This window comes from Odontomachus brunneus, unplaced genomic scaffold (genome assembly GCF_010583005.1).
Source record: "Odontomachus brunneus isolate Ranch 3 - 2012 unplaced genomic scaffold, Obru_v1 Obru_scaffold_306, whole genome shotgun sequence".
In the NCBI taxonomy this organism is placed as follows: domain Eukaryota; kingdom Metazoa; phylum Arthropoda; class Insecta; order Hymenoptera; family Formicidae; genus Odontomachus; species Odontomachus brunneus.
In genome coordinates, this window is record NW_022639756.1 from 185,668 (window position 1) to 211,232 (window position 25,565).

A 25,565-nucleotide genomic window follows, 5' to 3' on the forward strand; every position below is an offset into this window, starting at 1 on the left:
ATGTACCGCGTACATTTATATTTTTCGCTTATATATTTAGTTGCAAAACGATTTAGATACAATAAAATTAAGATCTGTATATTTTATATATTTTTGTATTTATGGTCGCTTCTATGTTGAAGGAAAGAAGAATGATGACAAAAATGCAAGAAAAGTATACAAAAATGAAAAAAAAAACATGAAAAAGTAACATAAAGACATTACATTCTTTCGAAGTGAAGCGAAAAAATATTAATGTATTTTTGTATATTTGACTAAACCATCAGAATAAAAAATCATAACCAACGGACTTACATAAATAGTTAATATAAATAATAATAATAAATAATATATATATAATTAATATTAATTAGTATTAGTATTGTTAATTAGTATTATTAATATTATTATAGTTAATAATAATAATTAATAATACAATAATTATTTGTCCGTAATAATATATTATTACTGCATAAGCTAGTCGATAATAACTATCAAGTTTGACAATTTTGTCGAACTCCTAATTTCATTATGTCTAAACCTTTTGCAATCCGTTATACATTATCGATAATGTTAAATCATGTCAAGTAGCTTTGGAATTATAAACTCCTTTATATCTCTCGTCTTATATGCGTTTTAAGCGGCCTTTCATTTTTACCGGACCTATTCAAAGATCAACTTAATTGCCCCGGTGAAATCGAACGCCGTAAGTATAACGGCGCACATAACATTGAAGAATGAAAGAGAGGAAAATCGAAGAATCATTAAAACCTCTTCTTCGAGCGGCCAATGTCACTTTCACGGCCTCGTGTTTCGCTACTGATGACCATAAAGCGATAAGAATTTGTGCAAACTATTAATGCCGAAATAAACAGCAATATTTCAATATCATCTCTTGGCTAGATCAATTTTCTCTCTGTTTCTATTATTTTCTTCCTTTTATTCACGCAACTATGTAAAATATTTTAACTGTCGATGATTTTACACTTTGCACTATGGCAAAATGCAGCGCATCACACAGCCATCACTATCGATACCGCAACAGTACCATTGAGCGTCTCCCTCTCCACATCGTAAACCCTCCACAAATGTTTTCGCCTCTTCCTCCCTTGTCCTCTCCGCCTAGCGTCCTAGTCCCTCTCACGCTTCCTCTGGCCGTCGCCAAGTAAGCGACACGCGCGACGTTCAGGTGTGCATCGTGGATGCTGACGGGATTTTGTAGGTGGCTGCTAGCAACCAGATTCTCGTACTACCGGTGTGGGGATAACTGGAGCTTCGGTTTAAGTCAAGTGTATCGTGTCGGGACGAAGCAGTACACTGTTTCATTGCGAAGTGCGTGCATCAGGTACATTTGCATCAGTACTTCAGGACGTAGATCCCTGTGGATCGACACACGGAACTTTGAGAAGAACGGAAATTCATCGATCGAATAACACGAAAGAAGACTTCTCAATCATTCCAATAACATTCTTGCTCATTAATGCGTTAAGGCAGAAGATATGCAACTTTACGCTGTGAGTTATATTCATTTTTAAATTTCTTCCTATTTATTTCTCGTTGATGATATTAATCGAACAATCGAACTCATTGATTGACGCGAATTTCTGAAATAAGGGTGACCCAATGTCAGTTATTATTTTGAATTTCCTCGGGAAAAATAGTATAATCTAGAAAAAGAATTTTAATCATATCTCGTTTGTAAAAATCTTTACCGATTTTTGGGCCAGTCTGTATAAATAAATGCGACAGTGAAATGTTCAATAAAAACGTTTTCAGGTATTACACAATTAATTATTTTCATATTTTTTATGTTTTATTATTATTAAAATATATACCAATTGTTATTATTATTTTATTGAGCATTCGGCAAAGATCTTGCATGACCCATATCAATTTTATTTGTCTAAAGTTCTCTTTGATCATTCTTTTTCTTTACAGATCGCTCTTATAACATGGACGACAATCGTAACAACGTCCACAGAATCTAACGTCGCGAATTTCAGTAACGGAAAGGTAAATTCGGAGAATATTATATTGTACCGTATTATTACGAAAACTTAATTAGACAAGTATTAATTACACGGAAGTATAAATGCGGGTCATCAGTGGCAAATTTTCACGAGCGAAAGGTTCGTTCAAAAGAATCTTAATATAGAATGGAGAAAGTGAATCCGCAGATGATCGAAACGCACGGCCCAAAAGTTTCTTTTTTTTTTCTTTCTTTTCGTTCTGACAGGCGATTACTGGCAGGCCCTAGAGCTTAGACGAATCGATAAACATCCTTAACCTTGAGGCATAGAAATCTTTAACCTCGATCTACTTGCGACGCGTCATTCAAGTGCTACTTTACGTATAGGCGCAACGGGCCTGAGATGAATTACAGCTGGGAGCTGGCGCAAACCGGGTGAATGCTGTATAGTCCTGTAAAACAGAGAAAGAAAGAGAACATTTTCACTCGCGAACAGCTCGTAATCGTAAAATTTTCATCATGGAGTAAAAAATCGTTCATCTGTCACTATTTCTATCGTTTTTCAAAAATGCCTCTCTCAAAACATCAGAATATGTGACCTTTTCATGAGGAAACATGGATAATCTAATTCATATTATTCGCTTTTAAATCACACAATTTCACGATTATAATTATTCAGAACGTTATAACAATTTTAAAATTTAATTCCTAAATTAGAAAGAAAACGACGATTACAAGAAACTCAAAAATGCTTCCACCTACATTTTCATTTGCATACAACAGTATTCACCCAGACAACATAATGTCTAAAATCGGGACATAAGATGTCTTAAAGATAATCTTTAAGACGCTTTAAAGACATTTATACGTCATCGTAGATTATGTTGTCTAGGCACATTTGTACATTAAATTTTCATTATGATTTTGAAACTTGATTCTCAAAATTGAAGAAAAGCCGGCAGTCAAGAAACTTAAAAGTCCTTTCGCGTACATTTTTATTTGCATATAATATTCTCACATTAAACTTTAATTACGATTCTGAAATTTAATTTAGATTTATTTAATTCACAGATGATTATTTAATAATAATAAAATTTGTTAAATTAGCAGTCACGAAAATCATGAATTCCTTCTTATGCGTTTCATTTGTATACACATTTTTACACGTTCTCACGTTGAACTTTCATTCGCTTTTCCCACCAGGAATTCGTTGGTAAGAGGATTGAATAATTTATTCGGGGATCTTTACACGTGCTCTGCACATTATAAAGCTGCCGTCGTTTTTTCCAAAGTGGAATCGACTAGAAATTCATCAAAGAAAATTCAGCGTAATGGAGAAGCGTAATTTTCTTCTCGAAATGTTAGCAGTTTTTACAGTAAATGGCCTTTGGTTAGCTAGTTAAAGATGAACGATCTCGTACGGTGAAAAATGGAAGTTATTCAATTTCGTTTATATTCTCACGCAAAATGACGACAATTCGCAACAGCGTTGCAAATTAAACAGTGAAAATGCGCGATTCCGTGTATACAGATGTGAGTCGCGTGAGCGAACGGGTTAATCGCGTACATTAGTAGAGTTCGAGCGAACTCGGGTGAAATGGATGTCAAGTTATTACACAAATACCAAGACGAAAGGGCGTTCGTTGTCACGGACAAGGTAAAACACGACGACAACGGTAGATCGCCTACGGGCACAACGGATCGGGTGTATGTTTTCTTCTTCACGTTAAAAGGAAACTCGCCAGTGAAAGTGGCCACACACGGACGTAAATTCGTTCCCCCGGCGGGCTATCGTTGGTCTGACGAGATGCACTGCCGCATACACTCATACACACATGCGTGTGCACGTGTTATACAATGTCACGAGAGTTTGCGAGAAACGAATTGATTGACCGGAAAGATATGTAATTGAGCGTCGGATTCGGCACGAGTCGGCGCTGTTGCTTCCTTATTGTTTTTAACAATAACACCGTTTTCTTCTTGTACACTCCCTAAATTTCATGGGATGAGATTTCACTCGGAAAGCAGAATAACAGCCAAGTCACTCGAATTCACTCGAGTTATCTTTCACTTCTATAAAGTGAATTATCCACTCTGAATCGTTGAATGAATATTTTTACTGAAAACTGAAAAGTGAATCTGATGTATTACACCGTCAAAGGAACATATTCATTCCGGTCGATTGAACATCCGCTCGTATGGAGTCAGAATGCACTCTGATTTAGAACGGAACATTCATTCTTGCAACTACGAGTGGTAGTATTTTCACTATCGCCACTTTTCACCTCAGAAAATTTAGAAAGCACGATGCATAGATGAAAGAAAAGTGATTTAATTGATTCTGCAAATCTATAGCTTGCTAGATAAAATTAAACGTTATAACTAAAGAGATTTACTATTGCAGTAAAGATATTAAATTTAGAACTGCGATATTGGCAATATATCTTAAAATATTAATTAAAGGAGATTGATAAATGATCACACACGATATAGTAGGTGAGCTATAGTGACGTCGTTTGCCCTGTGTGTGTATGTATATATATATATATATATATATATATATATATATATATATATATATATATATATATATATATATATATATATATATATATATATATATATATATATATATATATATATATATATATATATATATATATATATATATATATATATATATATATATATATATATATATATATATATATATATATATATATATATATATATATATATATATATATATATATATATATATATATATATATATATATATATATATATATATATATATATATATATATATATATATATATATATATATATATATATATATATATATATATATATATATATATATATATATATATATATATATATATATGTGTGTGTGTGTGTGTGTGTGTGTATTTGTAATTTATTAATATATAAACATATAAAAATTAATATATAAATATAATATATTAAAATAAATTATATGTATCTTTAGATAAACGTATTTACACTCTTATAATATTTTACTATACTAATTGAATGGAGTTCTATTATATTTAAAAAAAAAATAAATATTCAAGATATTTCAATGAACATTTTTGCTTTAGCTTCTATGGCTGAAGCAACTGATGATTTAACTAGAGGAATTCGGGGCATAATGGAAACTCTAAGGTTTAAATAAGTTTCAGACATATCAAAAATAAATAAATCAATTTAGTTTGAATTAAAATATTCTTTAAACTATCCATTATAAGAAAAATACAGGTTTTACTGTGAAAGAATAGTTTAAAAATATTTTTTGAAATTATTGTTTTATTGAAAGCGTGAATTATTTATACTTTATTATATTTCCTACGCGGAGCTAAATGAGATATTTCACAAAACATATTTATTTTTCAATCATTAGTTTTAAGAAGTTTTTAAAAATGACTTGTTAAAATATACAATATATAAAAATATATTATTGCACGTTTAATTATTTATAATTACTAACAACGTTTTCCTTGTAAAACGATAATATATACTCTTTTCCATTAAAATATTAATAACAAACATTATTAATTACAAATATTAATAACAAATATTAATAACAAACATTATTTAATATAGTAATCTTTAGTATTAATTTTCTGAGATATAGTACATGATAACAAATAATGCAATTTAATATTTTAAGAACATAATAGCACAATTGTATTATACTTCAAAATATATAAGTTTGGATTATGTAATACAAAATACATAGATAGTCGATATTTGCACAGACATTTAATTAAAATAATGAGAAAAGATCGTCTACGTTAATATACATATGGTAATAAAAGAAGAATTTTATTACTGTTTATGTTTGTGCAAATGTATCAAACAAATTACAACAATTGTAAAGAATGCATCAAACGCATTAAACAATTTGTAGCATCTTTCGGCTAAAAATAATAATAATAGGCGATAAGAGATATCTAACATTAATAATTGCAAAACATTTCATTACTTGGTAACATCTCTATAAAAAGTTATTAACCATATCCCATTATGTCCCGTGGTCCCATTATGCGTCCCAAGTTTCTTTATATTAAGATTTATATTCCTAATATTTAAACCCATTAATGTACTAAGTTTCCTTTAATATAACAGCAAAATGATTAGTTGTATATACCAAACTATATTTTATATTAATTTAAAATTTATTGTGAATAAATTGTAAAATTTATTGTGGTATATGGTAATGTATAAAAATGATAATGTAAAATTTATTATGGAATTATCTTTGATGTGCTAACAAATCCACTCTATAATATCAATCTTTATGAGCTACAACCACAAATCTTTATTGCAGCTCTGTAACTTGATTACTCTAGCATAGCAAATTACCTGTCCGTATATTGCGGCTATATATTTGTTAAGCTAGTCAGATAATTTTTTAGTTGTAATAGTAAATTTTTTTGTGAATATTTCCAGACAGTTATCGCGGTTACGTTTTGACTTATTCGAAATATTTATACGTTGCACTATGACAAAAATCCGTAATGTGCGAACACTTGCCGGTTTTTGTAGTTGATAGAAAATATCAGTCAAAGCAGATCATATCGATAAAAATACGAAAAAAATTTAAATATCGGCCAAAATAGGGAAACAGAGAAATTTGGAAAAACATAGTAATTATTCTCATGGTAGAAAACAAAAACCTACACACACACACAGTGACTGTTCGTGTGAGAAATTATTTATTCGAAAATATTTTACCTCTACGGATATGTCAATTCTTTAAAGTCAGAAAGAAATAACCTAATTTTAAAATGACATAAATATATCTATCAATTTTATATTACAAGTTCCTCTTTCTTTTTTTATTCTAAAGTGTTACGATGAATATTTATTCATAACATTATTTGTTATATTTTTGCCAGCAATACTTAAAAATAAAAGCAAATAATGTAATTTTAAGTAACATATCTAAACAGCACAGATCTCCACAGGACATCCTCTCTAAAAATGTTTTGAGAATGTCCCTATGTCTTGAGAACATCCCTAGGATATCTCCTAGAAATCTTGTGCTGTCTGGGATAAATATATCGATTTTATGGCGAATTTTTCTTTTTCTTTTTTATTTTTTATTTTCTTTTGTGTGGATAATATTATAATATTGTGGATAAATATTCATCATAACACTTTCTAATAAAAAAGAAAAGAAAGAACTCGTTACACAATCGATATAGATGTATTTATGTCACTTTAAAATTAGTTTATTTTCTTTCATTTAAACATTGTTGACAAAAATATAACAAACAAATATTTATTATGGCATTTTCTAATAAAAAAAATAGAGAAAAATGTTACGATGAATATTTCTTCACAATGTTACTTATCATATATTTTTAATAATGTTTAATGCATATGTATCAGTATACTCTTGCAGAAATTAAAAAATTTCACTAACTTTTGAACTTAACAGTAAACGAATAACGAAATCTTATCTCTTATCAAATTTCACTCTACATTTGGCGAATAAGATTAAAGATGCGATCTAGTTTCATTAAAAAAAAAAGAAAGGGGACAAGAACTCGAAGATGCAAAGGGAAAGTAAAGGGTTGGTTGGTGTCGAGGACGTACCCCGCATGCCTCTTCGAACAAACCGCTTCGTCCTCGCTGGACCATCGGGATTTACGCGACTCTCACTGGTTTTTCTTTTGCGTGAATGCGGTGCAAGAATGCGACGCATCTTTCCCGTTTCTCCTTTCTTCTCCTGCTCGAACAGCGCGGGAGAAAGGGAGATCGGTGCCGGTACCGTAACTGCACCTTTCTCTCACCTCGAGTACGACCAGATATGTTATTTTGAGCTGCTGTCGCTGTACCGAACTCCTCACAGTGAAGCAGAAACCACCGCCGCCGCAATCGTCGTGCGGAATTACGACGGGAGACGACGGGATGCCGCGAATACTTTTTAATGGGTGTGTTCGTTCCATATAGCAAATACTTTTCTTCGAGAACTGGTTGATCCTTCCTGATAATGTTAAACAGTTATCTAGCATATTCGCCAGATTTTTACCAGGAATCAAAGCGGCGACGTAGCTAAACTTTTTGGACCTCTCAGAACCTCAGGTCCTGGGCTAAACTCATGTTGGAACAAATTTACTTACAAAGTAAACATGTTAGCGGATTTCGCTATATGGTTTTTCACTCGCAAAAATACGACGATACTGTTATCTCCTGGCGTAATCAGAACAACGCGTTTGTCCGTCTGTCGACGTTCTTCTTCTCCGCAAAATCTTCTGGGTCACCGCGATTTGCTCCGTTTGGAAATCCGTAATCGGCTTGGAAGCGGTCGAATATTTCGTTTTCTTGTCAGCTCGACAGATATAAACGCGGAGATATCGCAGGAAGAGTTGAAAAAGATTAAGTAAGTTAGGCGGGACAGAAAGAAAAAAATCCTTGCTCAACGAGCGTTCAAGATATCCTCTTCAAAGAGCGGCGTCGAGAGTGTCTGTAATAATTATAAGTATAGAAAAATAAAATAAAGTGCATTTTAATATGGATATAGAGCGTCACGAACAATAAAATAAATTCTCTCGTGACTGATTTGCGTTATAACATTACCATGGGATTCATCGGGGAACGACACGTCTATTGATTTTTCAATAACATCACACAAAGATCACTGATGAATTCTAATGAGATAAATTCTAACAAAAGTCATAAAAATAAAAAAAATATCCTAAATACTTAAAAAGAAACATAAACTTGCATGCAATAGAAAAAGTATACATGTGGACTTGGAAAAAAATAGATGTTTATAAAATTAACTTTACTCAAAAATTTGTATAAAATCAATGCAATTATTCCAGTCCTTGATTATACATATTATTAATATATAATCTATATATTATATAATATATATATATATATAATTATAATAAATTAACATAATAATTAAATAATAAATATACAATATATAACCTAAACGTAAAAATTTCTATTGATTACTAATTGATTTATTAATAAAAAAATATTTAGCTTTCTCATCTATGTTTTATTATATTAATCTATATGTTAGTTTCCTGCAGAACTAGGTAATAACTAGTTAATCAGTTAAAAGTTAACTTAGAAAAATTAATCATTTTTAATTTAATTAATTTCAAAAATAAATTAACTTTTATAAAACTTAAATTTGTTATTTTAAAAAGCATTAATTTCAACTTATTATATTTTTATGCAATTATAATATCAGAATAATTCATCAATATTAAAACATCATTCTGGGTTGTTTACAAATAAAATTTAAAAAAATCAAGATAATAATGCTAATAGAATTTTGTTTCCTCTCTCTGAACCTGTGTTCTTTTGTATGGAATCCTGAGTACAAAGCAGTAGGTATTTTTTTTCTAAAAAATTACGACTGCATTATTTTACATATATTTAATCTACAATTAAATATCGCATTAATTATGCGAACAAATATAAGAAAAACATCTATATTGCTGTATATAATTAACTTTTAACTTTAACAAATTAATTTAATTTTATATTTTTATTTATTTTACTGTTTTAAATTTAAAAAATCTAATTAATGTCAGCAACTACCACCCCAGTACAAAATTTTAAATTACCGGACTGACACACAAATTTTGTTGATAAATTTTAATTATTTTAACTCCCCATATCTCTGGAACTAATTCTTAGCTCAACTTAAAAATTGTTGTCTTATCATAAGATACATTTGATACACAATTCAGTTCCAAAATCGCGACCAAAAACGAGCGAAAAAATCACTCTTTTTGCGGACGTTCTTTAACTCGTTTTCATACTTTTCGACCACAAAAAATAACCGCTGCTAACAACCGTTGCTAACAACCGCTGCTCCTTAACGGTATATTCTGACAGTGGGACAGGCATCTTCGATACTATATTACGCATGCGCGGATAGCAGGATGGCCAACATGAGCACGTAATATATGCTCCGATAACTGTTTTGCAATATCATGAAACAAATTTCAGAGAAACATCGGTTTCCATTATACCAAAATTGCTTTTAATGGCTTTCTCTTGCGACAGGCATAAACTTTCCTGCTTCAAAAGTTTAATAAAAATTGATAGAAATATATGTAAATTTCACTAAGATACTATATAATTTTGTTTGAATTCTCTTGTCATTTCTATCGTAAATTTTATTTCTATTTTATCGTAATTTACTTTTAACTATTAAATATTATACTAAACGATTATATATAATTATCTGAATATATATGGCTTTTTCTATATAATTATATCATTTTTCATAAAAAAACAAGATTCAGTTACGTAGATTTTTCTTATCTAAGTGTATCAAATCTTTTAATCAAGATCGGAAACTTTTTACCTTTTTCATTTCAGCATACGCGTTTATATAAAAAAAGTTATCAATTTCTTTCGTTTTATATCGTAATTTATTTTAACTATTAAATATTATATTAAATAACTTTATATAATTATCTGAATATAAATGGCTTTTGCTATATTATATCATTTTTATCAAAAACAAGATTCAGTTATGTGAATTTTTCTTATCTAATTCTATCAAATCTTTTAAAGAAGATCGGAGATTCTTACTTTTTTTAATAAAAAGTAATAATATCTATAAAGATTTGTTCTATGAGTAGATTGCTTTCATATATTATTTCTTTGATACAGGAGCAAATCTATCCAGTTATAACATTTCATTTTGCTTAGCATAGATATGCTGAATAAATAATGTTTTATTTTTTTTTTAGTGCAATGATATGTCGTACGATTTTTTTAGGATACCAGTTACACAGAATTTCACGATTCGTCGGTGGAGCAGATAGTGCAGCCCTACGTGGCGCACAGTACAAATGAGAAAAGCTCTGAACAGATCCAGACCAAGAATCGTTCCGACAATGCCACAAACGACGGTCCTGTTGGATTAAGTAGATCAGTGACTCGCGCGGAGAGCGCGAGCGGATCGAATGGCGTTTCTACGATCGATCCCGCCTCCTTGGGAGAATCGGCTTACGCGACGCCGCTCACAGAGATGACCGGTGGATACCCGTTTCAAGAAAGTCCCGGCAGCGAGTCCAGATATGCGATACCTGAGGATGTGCTCCTCGTAGAAAGCGCAGGCACTTTCGGACAAAGAGTTCGTCAAATTCCACCGAGTGGACGGACAATCGCCGGACGAACACTTGTCAAAACCAGCGACAATCCACCAAGTGACGAATACGTGAGTTTCCGAAAGTCCATCAGCAGTACCGTATCGCCCCTCAAAGAGGAGGATAACCAAAAAAAAATCCACGTATCAACTACGTGGAAGCCATCAGTGCCCACCTTAAAAAAGAAAAGTATTTTACCCGATAATTCGCCATTTGATAATCTTGGGAAAACAATCAGACTTGACTTATCCGTAAAGGATCTCGATGAAAATTCTCGTCCCAGGAGTTCATTGAGTGGGACGAACGGTGCTTCAATTCTCGAGAATGACGTTGTACCCGAACACCTCTCGAAGTCGCAAGCACGATTATCTCGAACGCGCAATGCTACCGAGGATACCTCGAAGAAAATTATGGTGGTATCTAAAAACTCAGAGAGCGTCGCGACGTCAACGTCCGTGGAGATCAGTCCTTCTTTACAGCTGAGCAAGTTTTCAGGTCCTATCATAGTACCTGACTTGCCCGTGCAAAAGGCTCAAGACTCGACGATTGATTATATAGGCAAAAACAGTTTGTCAGAAGCATTCAGACCGCTGGAGGACGCTGATTCAGTCTTGGAGACCAACATCAGAAGTTCAAAAACGGCAGTGTCTAACGATATAACGGCCTCTTCCCTCATGCTAAATCCTCTGCAGGTCGGTATCACGCTAGTAAATGCCGTCGAGACCGGCAGTCTGATGGATGACAGCGAGCTTTCCGCTGCGACAGAAACAAAAGACTATTTCCGGGATGACTTGCAGCAGCGTTCGGTGAGCGATGAGCTCGTTGAGAACAAAGGAAACCACTCGGACGTCACATATAAGGACGAGAACATTCAAAGCGACGAAGGAGAGAGGGCGATCGAGGTCGTCACGCAGAGAGCACCGGATAATTCCGTCGAGATTCAAAAATCCATCGAGCTGTATCATACCGCACCGGTGCACGAGATCCATTATCCTGTAGAATACATCCAACAGACCACGAATCTTGGTGTCATCGAAACAAACAGCATCGGAAACGCGCAGAAATTGAGGCAGCCGTACGATCAGGAATCGCGACTGAATTACGACGTTTATCAAGGTATACTATAAAAGAAAGATCAGTTGGAAAAACTCATATATAGATCGAATGAAATAAATTCAATTTCAAAATTGTAAACACAGAAAATGTTTCTCAAAGATATAAACATTCATTGACTAAAGAAGTACTAGATATAGTTCTGAAGGGTTTACCTTCTGATTTTCATGAAATTTGGTGAAATGGTCTAAAATACTCCCAAATGAATAAAGAGAATAAAGTCTTAAAGATTTCTTGGCACAATTGAAAATTAACTCACATAATATTAAAATAATAAATGTAGTTACTTTTGAAAACTTATCAAGTACTTATCAAAAGCTTGCCATGTAATTATTTCTAAAAGTACTAAAGATTTAGAATCATCTCTTGCCCCTGAGATATATTAAAGATCTTCTACAATAAGCAGTAAGATGTAAGCAATAAAAAAGTTGACCAATCACCATCGGTTGAACCATCAAATAATCCACTATGATTAGTGAATTTACTTATTGCTTATACTTTATTGCCTATTATAGAGAGAATGACCATATGTGTATTAGGCTACATTTCAAAATTCTATTTCGAGTAGTAGAGTTAACTCAATGTTTCGAAATATGGTGTAATGTACTTTATGAGTGCATTCTAATCGTTCAGAAAGTCAGAATAGCTGTATTCAGAATTAACTCTATGAACTCTGCCTCCGAGGTTAGAAGAATAAGTTTTTTCATCACGTATTATATTTGTGCAAAGCAAACATAACAACAATGATAATATCGTTAAAAGTAACAGAATATCTTTACAAAAGCACAACAAATACTCTATTTTTCTGCAATTTTCTGCAATTTTTTGCAATAGACATGCAAATAAAATAATACTATATGTTACCCAATAGTTGCTATCTGAAATAAAATTTTTTCCGTACTAGCATTACAAATAACGAGTCATCTAAATTAAATATATCTAAATTAAATATTTATCGGAAATATACATACCTGTATGGGATATTTTTATTTTTCTGATATTTTATTGTACGTATGGTAAATTTATATACTATCAGATTATAGTATATATTTAATAAAAATATTTATTTTTATTTTGACTTCAATGTAAATATATTTTAGACACATTATATAAATCTTATAAATTATCCTATTAGAATATTATATTAACAAACATTTTCTGCGCATATATAGCAATTTAACTATATTATTTCTTTCAGAACAATTTTGGTCTCTTTTTATTATTTTATTTATTATTTAAAACAAATTCTCAACACTCTCTTAATTCGACGAGGAAGTTTAATCCTACGTATACACTGATAAAAAAATTTATTCAATCTAAATAAATATATTTATTCAAACATGTTGCAATAAGAGGTTGCATTTTAGTTGCAATAAGAGGTTATTTATTAAATTATAATAAGCAATAATTTACTTTAAAAATATATATAATAAAATTGAAGAAATATTTTATCCAACGTGAAATAATTTTAAAACAAATAACGAATAAATGTTATTAAGACATCTACTCAAATTGAATAACTTATTCTTAACGACTGAAAAATCTAATATATTTAAATTCAGGAAATAGCTTTAAACAAATTTTTTTAAACTAATAATTTACAACACATTACAACACATATAGACAAAATGTAAAACGTTTATATTGATCGAAGAAGAGATGTAGCGCCTAAAGCAACAGACTCATAATCCAGAGATACTTCACGAGTCCAAGTTCGAGTCCCACCAGTGTCAATGAGAATTTTTAAATGTGAAGCAACTTAGTCGTTCCTACAGAGAGGACGATTTATTGAATCAAATAAATGTTTCTTTGGAATAGTCCAAACAAATTATTTGGTTGACACAACAAAAATATTTCTTTGGAACTAACCCGCAAATAAATATTTTTGTTACTTCAAACAAAATTTTGTTTAATCAATCAAAAAATTCGTTTAGACTATTCCAAAGAAATGTTTATTTGATTCAACCAAATCGTTCTCTCTGTGTAAGTATTATTCTTACATGAATTTTTAAAGAATTTAAAGAACCGTTGAAGAAAAAGAATAAAGAAAAATTCTCTAAAGTGAACAATTTTTTACTCAAATTTGATAAATTTGATAAATAGTTACTCAATTTTAGTCATACAATATTTAAAAATAATATATAAAATAATTAAATAAGTGAATATTTTTTACAATTTCTTTTATATATATCAAATCTAATAATTAGTTTTCAGCAAAAAATATTTCATCCTGAATAATATTCCTTTTTAATCCAAATAAATACACCATTGGTACCATTTTAGAAAATCATTTATTCAAAACAAATGATTTTTTTTTAAATTGACTATATTTTTTTATCAGTGTAACTGACCCAATGTATTATTGATCATATTTATCATTTAGTTTATTTATAACTTCGCAATCGCATAAATATAATTACTTGTATTATGCAGTTATATTAATTTCTTCGTAATTGAAAAAATATCTATAACACAAGGTGAAGAAAAAATATCTTGAAAACGAGATAGGTAGAAAGAAAGTGGTTTATAAAATATCTTGAAAACAACATTTAAGAGAAAAATGTTATATACAAAAGTTGTAAAGTTTCAATAAAACCATCAAACGGAACATATTTGACTTTGAGCGCAGATATAAAAGAGCATTCAACGTCAATTTTAAAATCTTATTTAGAAACTCTCATTTTTATTCTCTCTATTTTCTTGTAGATTAAAATCTTTTCTGACATTAAAATCTTTTCAAAATATTACAATAAAATTTTTTTGGTATACTTTATAAAATATTAGTTACAATTTAGATATCACCGGCATTAGCATTACCCAAGATATACTACGCGGAGGTTGCCGAGTCCGATTTACGCTACTTGGATATGTATATGTATTTAGAGTCATTAAAAACTACAGGTAACTACAAACCGACGCATAGACACGTACACACACGCATTCACACGTAAGATGTGGAAATCCGACTAGGGCTGCGTTCCGAAATTCACTGCCAGTACTGAAAATCTATAGTTCATGTTACATATACTATAGAACTTCAGCACTGGCAGTGAATTTCGGAACGCAGCCTAGGTAACACGTAATACATATTGGGCACTGCTAATGCCGACAATATCTGAACTTTATCAATTAATGTTTCAGAAAGTACTTAACACGTTTGCTACCACAGTTTATTTAGAAGGCTTTCTCTATAGCTCACTACGTATTTTTCTTTTTAATTTTGTATAAACAGATTCTCTAATTTTGTAAAACAAACTTCAATAATATGAAAAAAATGTTTTGCGATCACACATATATACTATAATGAAAGCTCATTACGTATTGGCATTGATATTAGAGCTGAAAATATCCGAATAATGTATTATCCGATAATTCAAATCCGAAACATCGGATTATCCATCCGGATTCTAATATTCGGATATTAATATATCTATATCTTAATATTTATCCGGATTTTAATATCCAAATCTAATATTCTAATATTCTAATATTCTAATATTCGGATATTAATATATCTGTATCTTAATACTTATTCAGATCTTAATATCCGAATCTGAACTTGGATGTTAATATACGAATCTTAATATTCGAAAATCTTCTTATTCAAATCTATAAATTCATGTATCATAATTAAATGTAACAAGTAATTATATTTTTGGTTGCGAACCTATAAATAAACTAAGTGATAAATATGATTTATTACAAAAAACTGAAAATTTTTTTCTTATACCTCTGATGATATATACAAAAAAATAAATATAGGTCCGCAAACAAGTTCTTAACAAGTTATATTCAGTTTCAAAATATTTTAAAATATATAATTGCCACTAAAATATTTCTAGATATTGAGGGCGACTTCGGCTTACCCGCTCAAAATAATGTGATATACGGCCCATAAAGTTTATTTACACGGCACCACTTCCAGGTGCCCGTACTTTGTACAGTTTTCGGAGATGCGACTTTAATTTATATTGAAATCCGAATTATTCGAATATCCGATTAGTTTGAATATTCACATTATTCGACTGTCCGAATCTGGATTATCCGAATTTGAGTTGTCGGATAATTTAATAAATTGGATATTCGGATATCCGGATATTAAAAAATCCGGATTTTATATCCGGCTCTAATTATTATGTCAGTTATAAGAATATCGACGTGGATATCAGATACAAGAATATGAAATAAAAAATGAGGTTCTCTATTTAAGAATATAAAGTTGTCCTTGAGATTATCTTTATATCCACGCCAATATATTAAATGGATATCGCCATTTGAAGTATTTGTTAAAACTCTACGAAATTTGTAACATTTTTTTCAGATGCTTCGTTTTCGAGATATTTTACTAGTCTCTGATACTTTTTCCTCATTCTGTATTCATACAACTATACTCTTAAGTTTCGTTGACTTTTTACGGTCGATCAAATTTTAAAATTCAAGTTTTTACGTCAGATTGTTGATCTAACTTGATCTGTATTTAATTTGACTCGATTGCAATTTCTGGAACAAAATATGCATGTGTAATCCCGACGATAATTTTTATTAAGTTTCGATTAAACTAATCGATGAATAACTGACAGAATTGACAATATCAATTTTCAACGGTGTAACTTATTCAACAATAATCGAGAAAGATCATTTTTATTTATTTTAGTAAAACAGAACAAATAATATTTGACTGATAGCAATTGTAAACCATCAATTAGGTTACTCATTATTTGATAAAAATCACTTTAAGTAATTTCACTTTAAGTGATAAGTTAATTCTTTTTATCATATTTTTTTTGTATACACACACATATAGTTTTCAATAATTGGGAATCGAAAAACTTTCATCGAAACTGGTCTTCGCTTATTTTCTCGGTTTTTAATCTGACATCCAGCTCTAATTTAAGGCTTTCGCGGTGTCCATGAATATTAAATTTGGTTTCCGGGTTTGAGTCGCGCGAATTCTTCTTTGTCTGATTCCAACGTTTTACAAACATTTCAAGATTGGAATGGACTAAAATGTTCGCGAAACGTCAGAATCAGACAAAGAAGGATTCACACGACTTAAACCCGGAAACCAAATCTAATATCCAGCTATAATATATTTCGAATATCTAACGCTAACTTTCGCGAAATTACGAAAACGGAGGAGCAGCATGATGCAAGCTGAAGTTAATACACGCAATATTGTCGGCTTAATGTTCACTGTATACGAGTAATAACGCGGCGTGTCATGATCGAGGCACGCATCGGCGCTACTACAAATTGCCAGTTTTCACTAGTGTGCAAAGGAATGCGGCAGACAATATGTTAATGTCGGCTTCCGTTTCCAGGTAACGACGCTACCGAAAAGTCCATCATTAAGGGGCAAGCAGCTTCCGTGTTCTCGCAGCAGTTCAACCGTCAGGAGTACAACGTTCTCGAGGACGACGTCGGTAAACCGACGGCTTCAGCTTTGATTGCGGAATACACGTCAAATACACAGGAGCATATACCCGTCGACAATCTCGAATCGCAGCCGCAACAGTATAATGAAGCAAGGCCTGCGCTGTTGGTCGCAAATCAGTTCGACGACGCATTATATGAGCAATCTAACGCGTATCACACGCTGAACAATAAAAATAACGACACGCCTCTGCACACTGCGCTCATCGAAAGTCCCACAAGGCATGAAGCAATGGGCGAATTTGTAAAACCATACGTAACAACGTCTGTACCGTATCGAGAACAGCAGACGTCATCGATGAGTCAGCCGATTGATCAGCATCCGTTCCGATTGCAACCAGAAGTGAGGAGACCACAAGAGCTGCCTACTCAGCTCCTCCTCAAGATCATCCCCAACGGGTCACCGAACGCGGGATTCTTGGTGCCTATCCCACGACCTTATCCGATCGAAAAGATCGTCGAGAAGACCATCCATGTGCCGCATCCGATCGAGGTAGAGAAAGTGATCGAAAAAAAGGTGCAGGTGCCGGTGCTGGTGCCGCAACCGTATCCTGTGCACGTACCAGTCGACCGGTTGGTAGAGAAGCAGATCCGCGTGCCGCACCTCTATCCAATTCAATTTGAGCGCGTGATCGAGAAGAGGGTGCCGTACACGGTGCAACGGCTAGTTGTGCAACCTGCATCGCCATATCCGCTGCATCTGAAGTCACCCGCGGCTTATCCGGCACAAGTAGGGCCACCAATTGACCGACCAGCGCATATAGCGATACCAATTGAGCGACCGACGCATGTAACGGCGTCGTCGTCATTCGTAGAACATTCGACGCAAGTGGCGCCAGCGCCAATCGAAAAGACCGCGGAAAAACTGGTGACTGGATCATCGCGACCTATTCGACCATATCATACGGATCCTGATCAGGACGGTTCGATTGAAACGAGATACAAATATCAACAGAGACCGCGCGAACCAATTTTTGCCAACGAAAACGTGGATCCTGGATACAGTGGCTCCGTCGCGTTTGAATCCCAATTAAACGCTTCGCAGTTCTACGGTGATCCCTATGTTAGATCCCCGTTCGCGAACGATCACAGGCCGCTCGATGACGGCAAGCATCATATTCCTGCGACGGCGCATCTGTCAGGTAATGTCCGACTGATGATAGTGCCGAAGAAGTTCGGTGCTCATCATACAGTGCTGTTGCGACCGCACGTGTCCACACCGTCATACCCAATGCTACCAGTGACCTTCAGACGACAGATCATGTATAATCTAGTGGAGAAGGACAAGCCGACTAAAGACGAGTACGCAGGCCCGCTACCACCGCGCAAAGTCTTCGTTTCGCAGACCAAGCCGCTTCTTCCTGCTGCAAAACCGTCCTTGTATTCCACGAGCGTCACGCAGTCGCCGGCGACGATCACTGGTGGTCTGAGAAGGACCAGACAACCGGAAACACAGTATCCCGGTAGTTTCAGGCAATCGAAGATGGAGTACGGCTTCAAACCGCCCATGGTACCGTCCGTCCAATACGACGAAAAGACCGGTAGTAAAGTGGAAAATTAACGCGACGATAATGATCAAGAACGAATTTATGTAGAAACTACCCAAGTAGGAATTTACTACTGGCATCAAAGTGGCCTAGTACCGATTTATGGTAAACGTTACTAGCATAGTACCAAATGTCAGTACGGCTTTAGTATTGGTATGATACTGGGATGATAGAGAAAAGGGCCAGTATCGGAAAACAGTACTACCACAGTACCGAAAATCAGTACTGTATCAGTATAAAAAAAAGTATTGATTCCTAATACTAGGGAAGTACCTATTCCCAGTACTGGGGCCAGTATCGATTCCTAGTAATTTTTATTATTTGTACAATTGTTAATATCACAACTATATAGTATAGAAAGAAAGATCAAACCATGGCCGGGCTTGCTCTCGTTTGCACCTATACATGTTTATTTTTAATAGACATATGAGGAAAAAATCTTCGAGGCGACGGCTGGAATCGAACTTGAGTTTTCCGCTTGTCAGGCAAGCGTTTTTACCACTGAGCTATCTAGGTTTTGTTTTCGGTACCGGCATAATACTGGCTCAATATCCTCTATTGGTAGATTGTATACAATTTTTACTTGAGTATCCAGTACTGATTCTATGTACAGGGCCAGTACCAATAATACAGCTTTTTTAATACTGGGCCAGTACCAAAAACGAAAAACACTTTTCGGTAACGTCCCAGTATACGTACGACTATCCAGTACCTAACCTTAGTACGAAGCCAGTACCAATAATACAGTTTTTTATATTAGACTCAGCATTGAGCCAGTACCAAAACCGGACATCCGCTTTTCGGTATCGACCCAGTATCGGGCCATTTTTCCGTACTGGCGAAACAAATACGATTCCTACTTGGGTAATTATGTTGCAGTATCAGGTTCTCAGCTGAAGGGCAGTCTCATTTTAGCATACAATTTCTAATTGTTAAGGTAATCAGATATCCCGTTTTTTTCCAGAACAATTTCGTTTTTTACACTTTATCTTAAATTTTTCCAAATGATATCCAAAACATCGATTTGTCCTGAAATCGGTTAAATTGTTCTGATTTGTCCTGATTTAGAGAATTTTTAAAACGTTCCTCTCTCTCCTCTCTCCTCTTTCTGACAAAGAAAGATCTTTTCAAAACAATTCATAGCTCTGCCAGATACAGTAACTTTACTTTGTCTCCTTAATTTTAAGTAAGAATAACAATATTGTTTTATCTTAACAATAATTTATATTTTTACTGTCTATCTAGCAAGCCTTGATTGATAATTTATTTTTCATTTGTCTATAAATAAAGTATTATTTGATATATATATATATATATATATATATATATATATATATGCGTGCGTATATATAAAAGATGTTAAATTCCAAACGTAACAGACCAAATATCTCGAAAACTAAATGAAGTCAAGTTTTTTAGATTGTATTGTTCCGAGGAGCACATACTTTTATAAAAAGAAATTAACTTTTGATTACAGGCACTAAGACAAAATGAAAGTCAACTTTTGTTTTAAATGGAACTCTAATTTTTTTAATACCTACGTTTGTAGCCCTTGTCACGACGAATTCAATGACTATACTATATCCAAGATTTGATTAGAGATCAAATAATCAAAAAAACTCAGAAAACTTTATTAATACATCTTAATAGAATCAACCCACATAGCACACTTTATTTTGAGAATATCTTAAATTATCCCAGATTGACAAAGGCCAGTAGCGTAGCCAGAAAAAAAGTTTCGAAGGAGGGTTGTACTTTTTATTTTTGACGAGCAAAAAAAAGGTCATTCGAAAAAATTTTTCTCACATTTAGCGTAACCCAGAAAATTAATTTTGAGGAGGCTGAAGTCCCCTCAGCCCCCCCCTCCCCCCCTCCGGCTACGCCACTGACAAAGGCGATCTCCCAGATATCCCAATAGGTCGGAAGGAATAAATTGGATAAGATGGAAACATTTGGGATATTCCAAAAGATTATCATAAAATACGGTATAATATCATACATTTTAAGAGATCATAATAATCATTAGATATCCCTGGACAGTGTCAGCTATCGAAGAGATACACAAACGTCTGTCTATGTGATCCTATAGATATCCTATAGATATCTCGGATATCATCCAGAAGATATCCAACTTCATGAAATATCGCCGAGATAAGTATGATATCCTCCCTCCCTACAAATTTTACGATATCCTATGATATTTTTCGCTTATGATACATCGAATGCTACTATGATATCTGTGGGATCATCTTTATCAATTTGAGACAGTTTGGGATATCCTCAGGATAAAATATTCTGTGTGGATTGATTCTATTACGATATATTAATAAAGTTTTCTATTAGTCTTTTTTCTATTATTTGACCTCTAATCACCTTAAATATGTGGTCATTGAATTTGTCGTGACGAAGACTACAAACGTAGGTGTTCAAAAAATTTGAGTTCTATTTTTAAAAATTTGATTTTCATTTTATCTTCGCGCCTCCACCCAAAATTCAATTTCTTTTTATGAAAATGTGTCCTCGTCGGAATAATACAACCTAAAAAAAATTTGGCTTTAATATATCATTTAATTTCTGAGATATTCGATCTACGTTACGTTTGAAATTTCATAGATATATATACACAAGGTTTTCGAAATAAAATTATACATTTTAATTATTTGTAAACAGTAGGTGTTAGAGAGCAAATAATTATTCAATGAAAGTTGTGTATATAGGAAGCAAGCTGGTTATGATATCATCGCTACCCCTCCAACTTCATTTTTCAGCGTACATTTATCCGACTCAATGTATTTAAATGGCACATGATATTTTGAATTCCAGAAAGTGATGCTCTATTGTAAGACGAGTTTAACCATACCATATGTTATGATATGAAATAAGTCATTTCCGAAATATGAAACTTCAAAATTATCATTCCGGCATTTGCATTATCCTCTGAATAGTATTCTCCGTATAGATTTCTCAGTCGGATTTGTACATTATAATGGTTCTGAAGAAGGCCGATTTTATACGTGCGCGTGTGTTACAGCAAAATTAAGGACCCCATATTAGCGTTTTCCATAGACAAATATAGAATTGTCGCGAGTATTTACGAGATAAATCGATTTATAAACACAAAAACATCATTATTTTAATAAAAGAAGCAATTGTATATACCGTAAACTTTTTATGAATTAAAAACTATTTTTATGAATGAAAATAATATTTTTATATCATTTGATTTCTCTCATCATTCTAAGTATAAAAGTAAGATCATCAAAAATTTCATATTTTATTGTGTCTGACTTCTTTAGCATTACTATAAAATATCTCATAAAATTTTAAATTTTCAATTATCTTTTACTCTTATACTTTTATACGCAAAATGACGAGAGAAATCGACTGATGTAAAAAGGTTATATCTTCACTTAAAAATATTTTTAATTCACAAAAAGAGTTTACGGAATTACTATTTTTTTATTAAAATAACTTTGTTTTTTTATGTTCATGAATCTCTCTCTCTCTCTCTCTCTTTCTCTCTCTCTCTCTCTCTCTCTCTCTCTCTCTCTCTCTCTTTCTCTCTCTATCTCGATTTCTCTTGTGGATACTCGCGATAATTTTATATATTCGTCTATAGGAAACGCTAGTGGGGATCCTTATCTTTGTTATAGTACACATACGCACGTACAATTTTTTGTGTTTATGAATCGATTTCTCTTACGAATACACATTCTGTTCGCAACAATTCTACATTCGTCTATGGAAAATGTTATAACCGTGAGGTCTATTATCTCTGCTATAACTCGCACACACGCACATAAAATTAGCTCTTTTTAGAACCATTATGATGTACAAATCCGCCCAAACAACTTCCCCGCAATGTACATCAGCTAATGCGATTGCCGGTTCTATAAAAAATTAGAAGCTTCATGTCTCGGAAATGATTTCTTTCAAAATCATATGATATGCTTGAACTCAGTTTGCAACAAGGTACCACCTCCTGGTACCCTGTCAAAATGTCATGTAAAATGTCACCATTTTAAAAAATTATGTCGGATAAGTATACGCTAAAATATAAAGTACAGGAGTGGCAATAATATCGTAATCAATTTGTTCCTTATATACCTCATAACTATCTCTCTCCACCCCATCCTTCCTCTCCCCTCCCCCCCCTCTCTCTCTCTCTCTCTCTCTCTCTTTCTCTCTTTCATTTGAACAATTACTTCCTATATCTATCGTTTATTTAGTGTATAATTTTGGACACACAATATATATGTGTATATAAATACAGTATATAATTTTCAATGATCTTCTTCCTTCCACACATTTATGAAATATCTCAAATTTTGTGTTAGGAAATCTGATTACTTTATGATTGTCTCATATTAGCAGTGAAGCTTCAATTGCTGTAACTCTTTAAAATAGCCGTAATCTCGAAGATTTGAAAAGTCTCTATCTCTTTAACAACTGACACCTAAATAAAAATTTTCATTTTTTAATAGATAAGAGCAATTCAACACTAGTAAAACAACTATTTCATCCAGTTAAAATAATGCTTATATCTATTATATAATATAATAACTTTTCACCGAAAAATTTTCTGCATCTTTATAGGACGGTGTAGATGTTTCAAAAAAGTTTTTTTCTTAGAATTTCTTTTGAGTCAAAACTTTTTTCTATTCCAAACTATCATTTTATTATTGATTAGAAATTCTCGTATAATTTATTATCTTTTTTCATACAAAAAGGATTATCTATTGGTAATCGTGTGTATGTGTGTATGAATATCTATTAAAGAGTCATAATTTTACTAAATTTTAGCACTGTTTTGACTTTGTATTATTGTATTATTCCGATAAAGAGCGCTTAAAATAGTATTAATATCAGGTTCCAAAATATCATAATCCAGATAGCACACGATATTCTATGGATATCCTATAAATGTTTTTAGGATATTCTCTGGACGTATTTAGGATGTTCTTGGGATTTGTTCAATTGGAGAATCTACCCCTGATAATTACTTATGATAATGATCCTTAGGACGATAATAATAATAATAAATGATGAAAGCAGATTGCGCAAAATCATTTAAAAACTAATGAAAATGCATTTTATCAAAAATTAAGTTTAGTTGTTTTATTAGGTTTCGTTGTTTTATTCTTTAAGATTTATATCTTATTGAAAGCTTTCGCTTTCAACCGCATCTGCTGTTTTTTATTTATTTTATAAAGGAATTTAAATCGTTTGGCGGTTTACATTAGCGTTATATTTCTTTATATTTTACTATAAAACGCAGCATATATTCATGTCTTTTGTATCTTATGACGAATTATTACTGAGTCTGATATTATTTCATTACGGTTGGAAATAAATAATATAATAATAGAAAGAGAAAGAGAGACAGACAGACAAACAGACAGACATAATCTGTTCTTTTCAGCTGCACTGCTGAACTGGTACAATAAGTTAGAGTGAGCAAACATATACTTGTCTCACTTTAACTTATTGCACCAGTTCAGCAGTGCAGCTGAAAAGAACAGACAATCTAACAAATAGAGAAAGAGAGAGACAGACAGAGAGAGAGAGAGAGAGAGAGAGAGAGAGAGAGTTGAAAGATAAATTATAAGTATTGTAACATATACATTAATTTTTAAAGAAATGTATATTATTACCAGCAATCACAAATACGATTGATATTTTCGCTACTATATACGCGATAAAACAACAATGATAAATTTTTTTAATACGAATATGTAAGTTTTGTACAATACATTTTCTATTTTTATACGTCCCTGATTATTTACTTTACCCTTTCCAATTTTATTCTTATGCTGACAAATGTTATTCACCATCAGCAGTAATTTCTACGTTTCGCGTTTTTTTCTTACACTAGCTTTTACCTATATTTCTCAGACAGTACAAGAACTTCAGGAGATATCTTGTGGACGTTTTCAGGACGTAGAAATGCGTTCTCAGAACGTTTTTAAAATATTCTCTGGAGATTTGTGCTGTTTGGGCTTACAATAGTTATTTGAAACTTATGTTAGATATTAAAATTGTTAAATAAATAAAATAATAAAAATAATGACAAAATAAAATATAATAATTATAATAATATATAAATTAATACTAATAATTATAAATATAATAATAAGACTACATGGAGAAAAATAATTTTGCTTTTTTAACAAAATCGTCGTTACTACTCAGATAGAAAAATGTGTTTATTCTGAGCTCATATTGTATTCATGTATCTTCAGACATGAGGACAAGAATAGACACCGATACGGGGCTCATATGCGCCTCAGAATGTAGATATGTTATGATGTCACAAAAATACCTTATTTAATAATAATAATCAACATCATGTCAAGAATTTGTACATCATTTGCAACATAATTT

At 32.3% G+C, this 25,565-nt stretch overlaps 1 protein-coding gene across 1 annotated transcript; it reads left to right on the top strand.

Moving 5' to 3' along the window:
• The first annotated feature begins 1,161 nt into the window (after window positions 1–1,161).
• On the top strand, window positions 1,162–19,836 carry LOC116853332. Its single transcript, XM_032834387.1, has 4 exons — window positions 1,162–1,493; window positions 1,918–1,992; window positions 10,719–12,204; window positions 17,523–19,836. The coding sequence occupies exons 1-4, from the start codon at window positions 1,479–1,481 to the stop codon at window positions 19,193–19,195; spliced, it is 3,249 nt and encodes a 1,082-aa protein (XP_032690278.1). The 5' UTR covers window positions 1,162–1,478; the 3' UTR covers window positions 19,196–19,836.
• Window positions 19,837–25,565: the final 5,729 nt, after the last annotated feature.

Bases quoted from the DNA above. Each gene is read 5' to 3' on its own strand.
- LOC116853332 (XM_032834387.1), top strand. The intron at 1,993-10,718 runs GTAAATTCGGAG...CGATTTTTTTAG, and splicing joins CGAATTTCAGTAACGGAAAG to GATACCAGTTACACAGAATT. The intron at 12,205-17,522 runs GTATACTATAAA...TTCCGTTTCCAG, and splicing joins GAATTACGACGTTTATCAAG to GTAACGACGCTACCGAAAAG.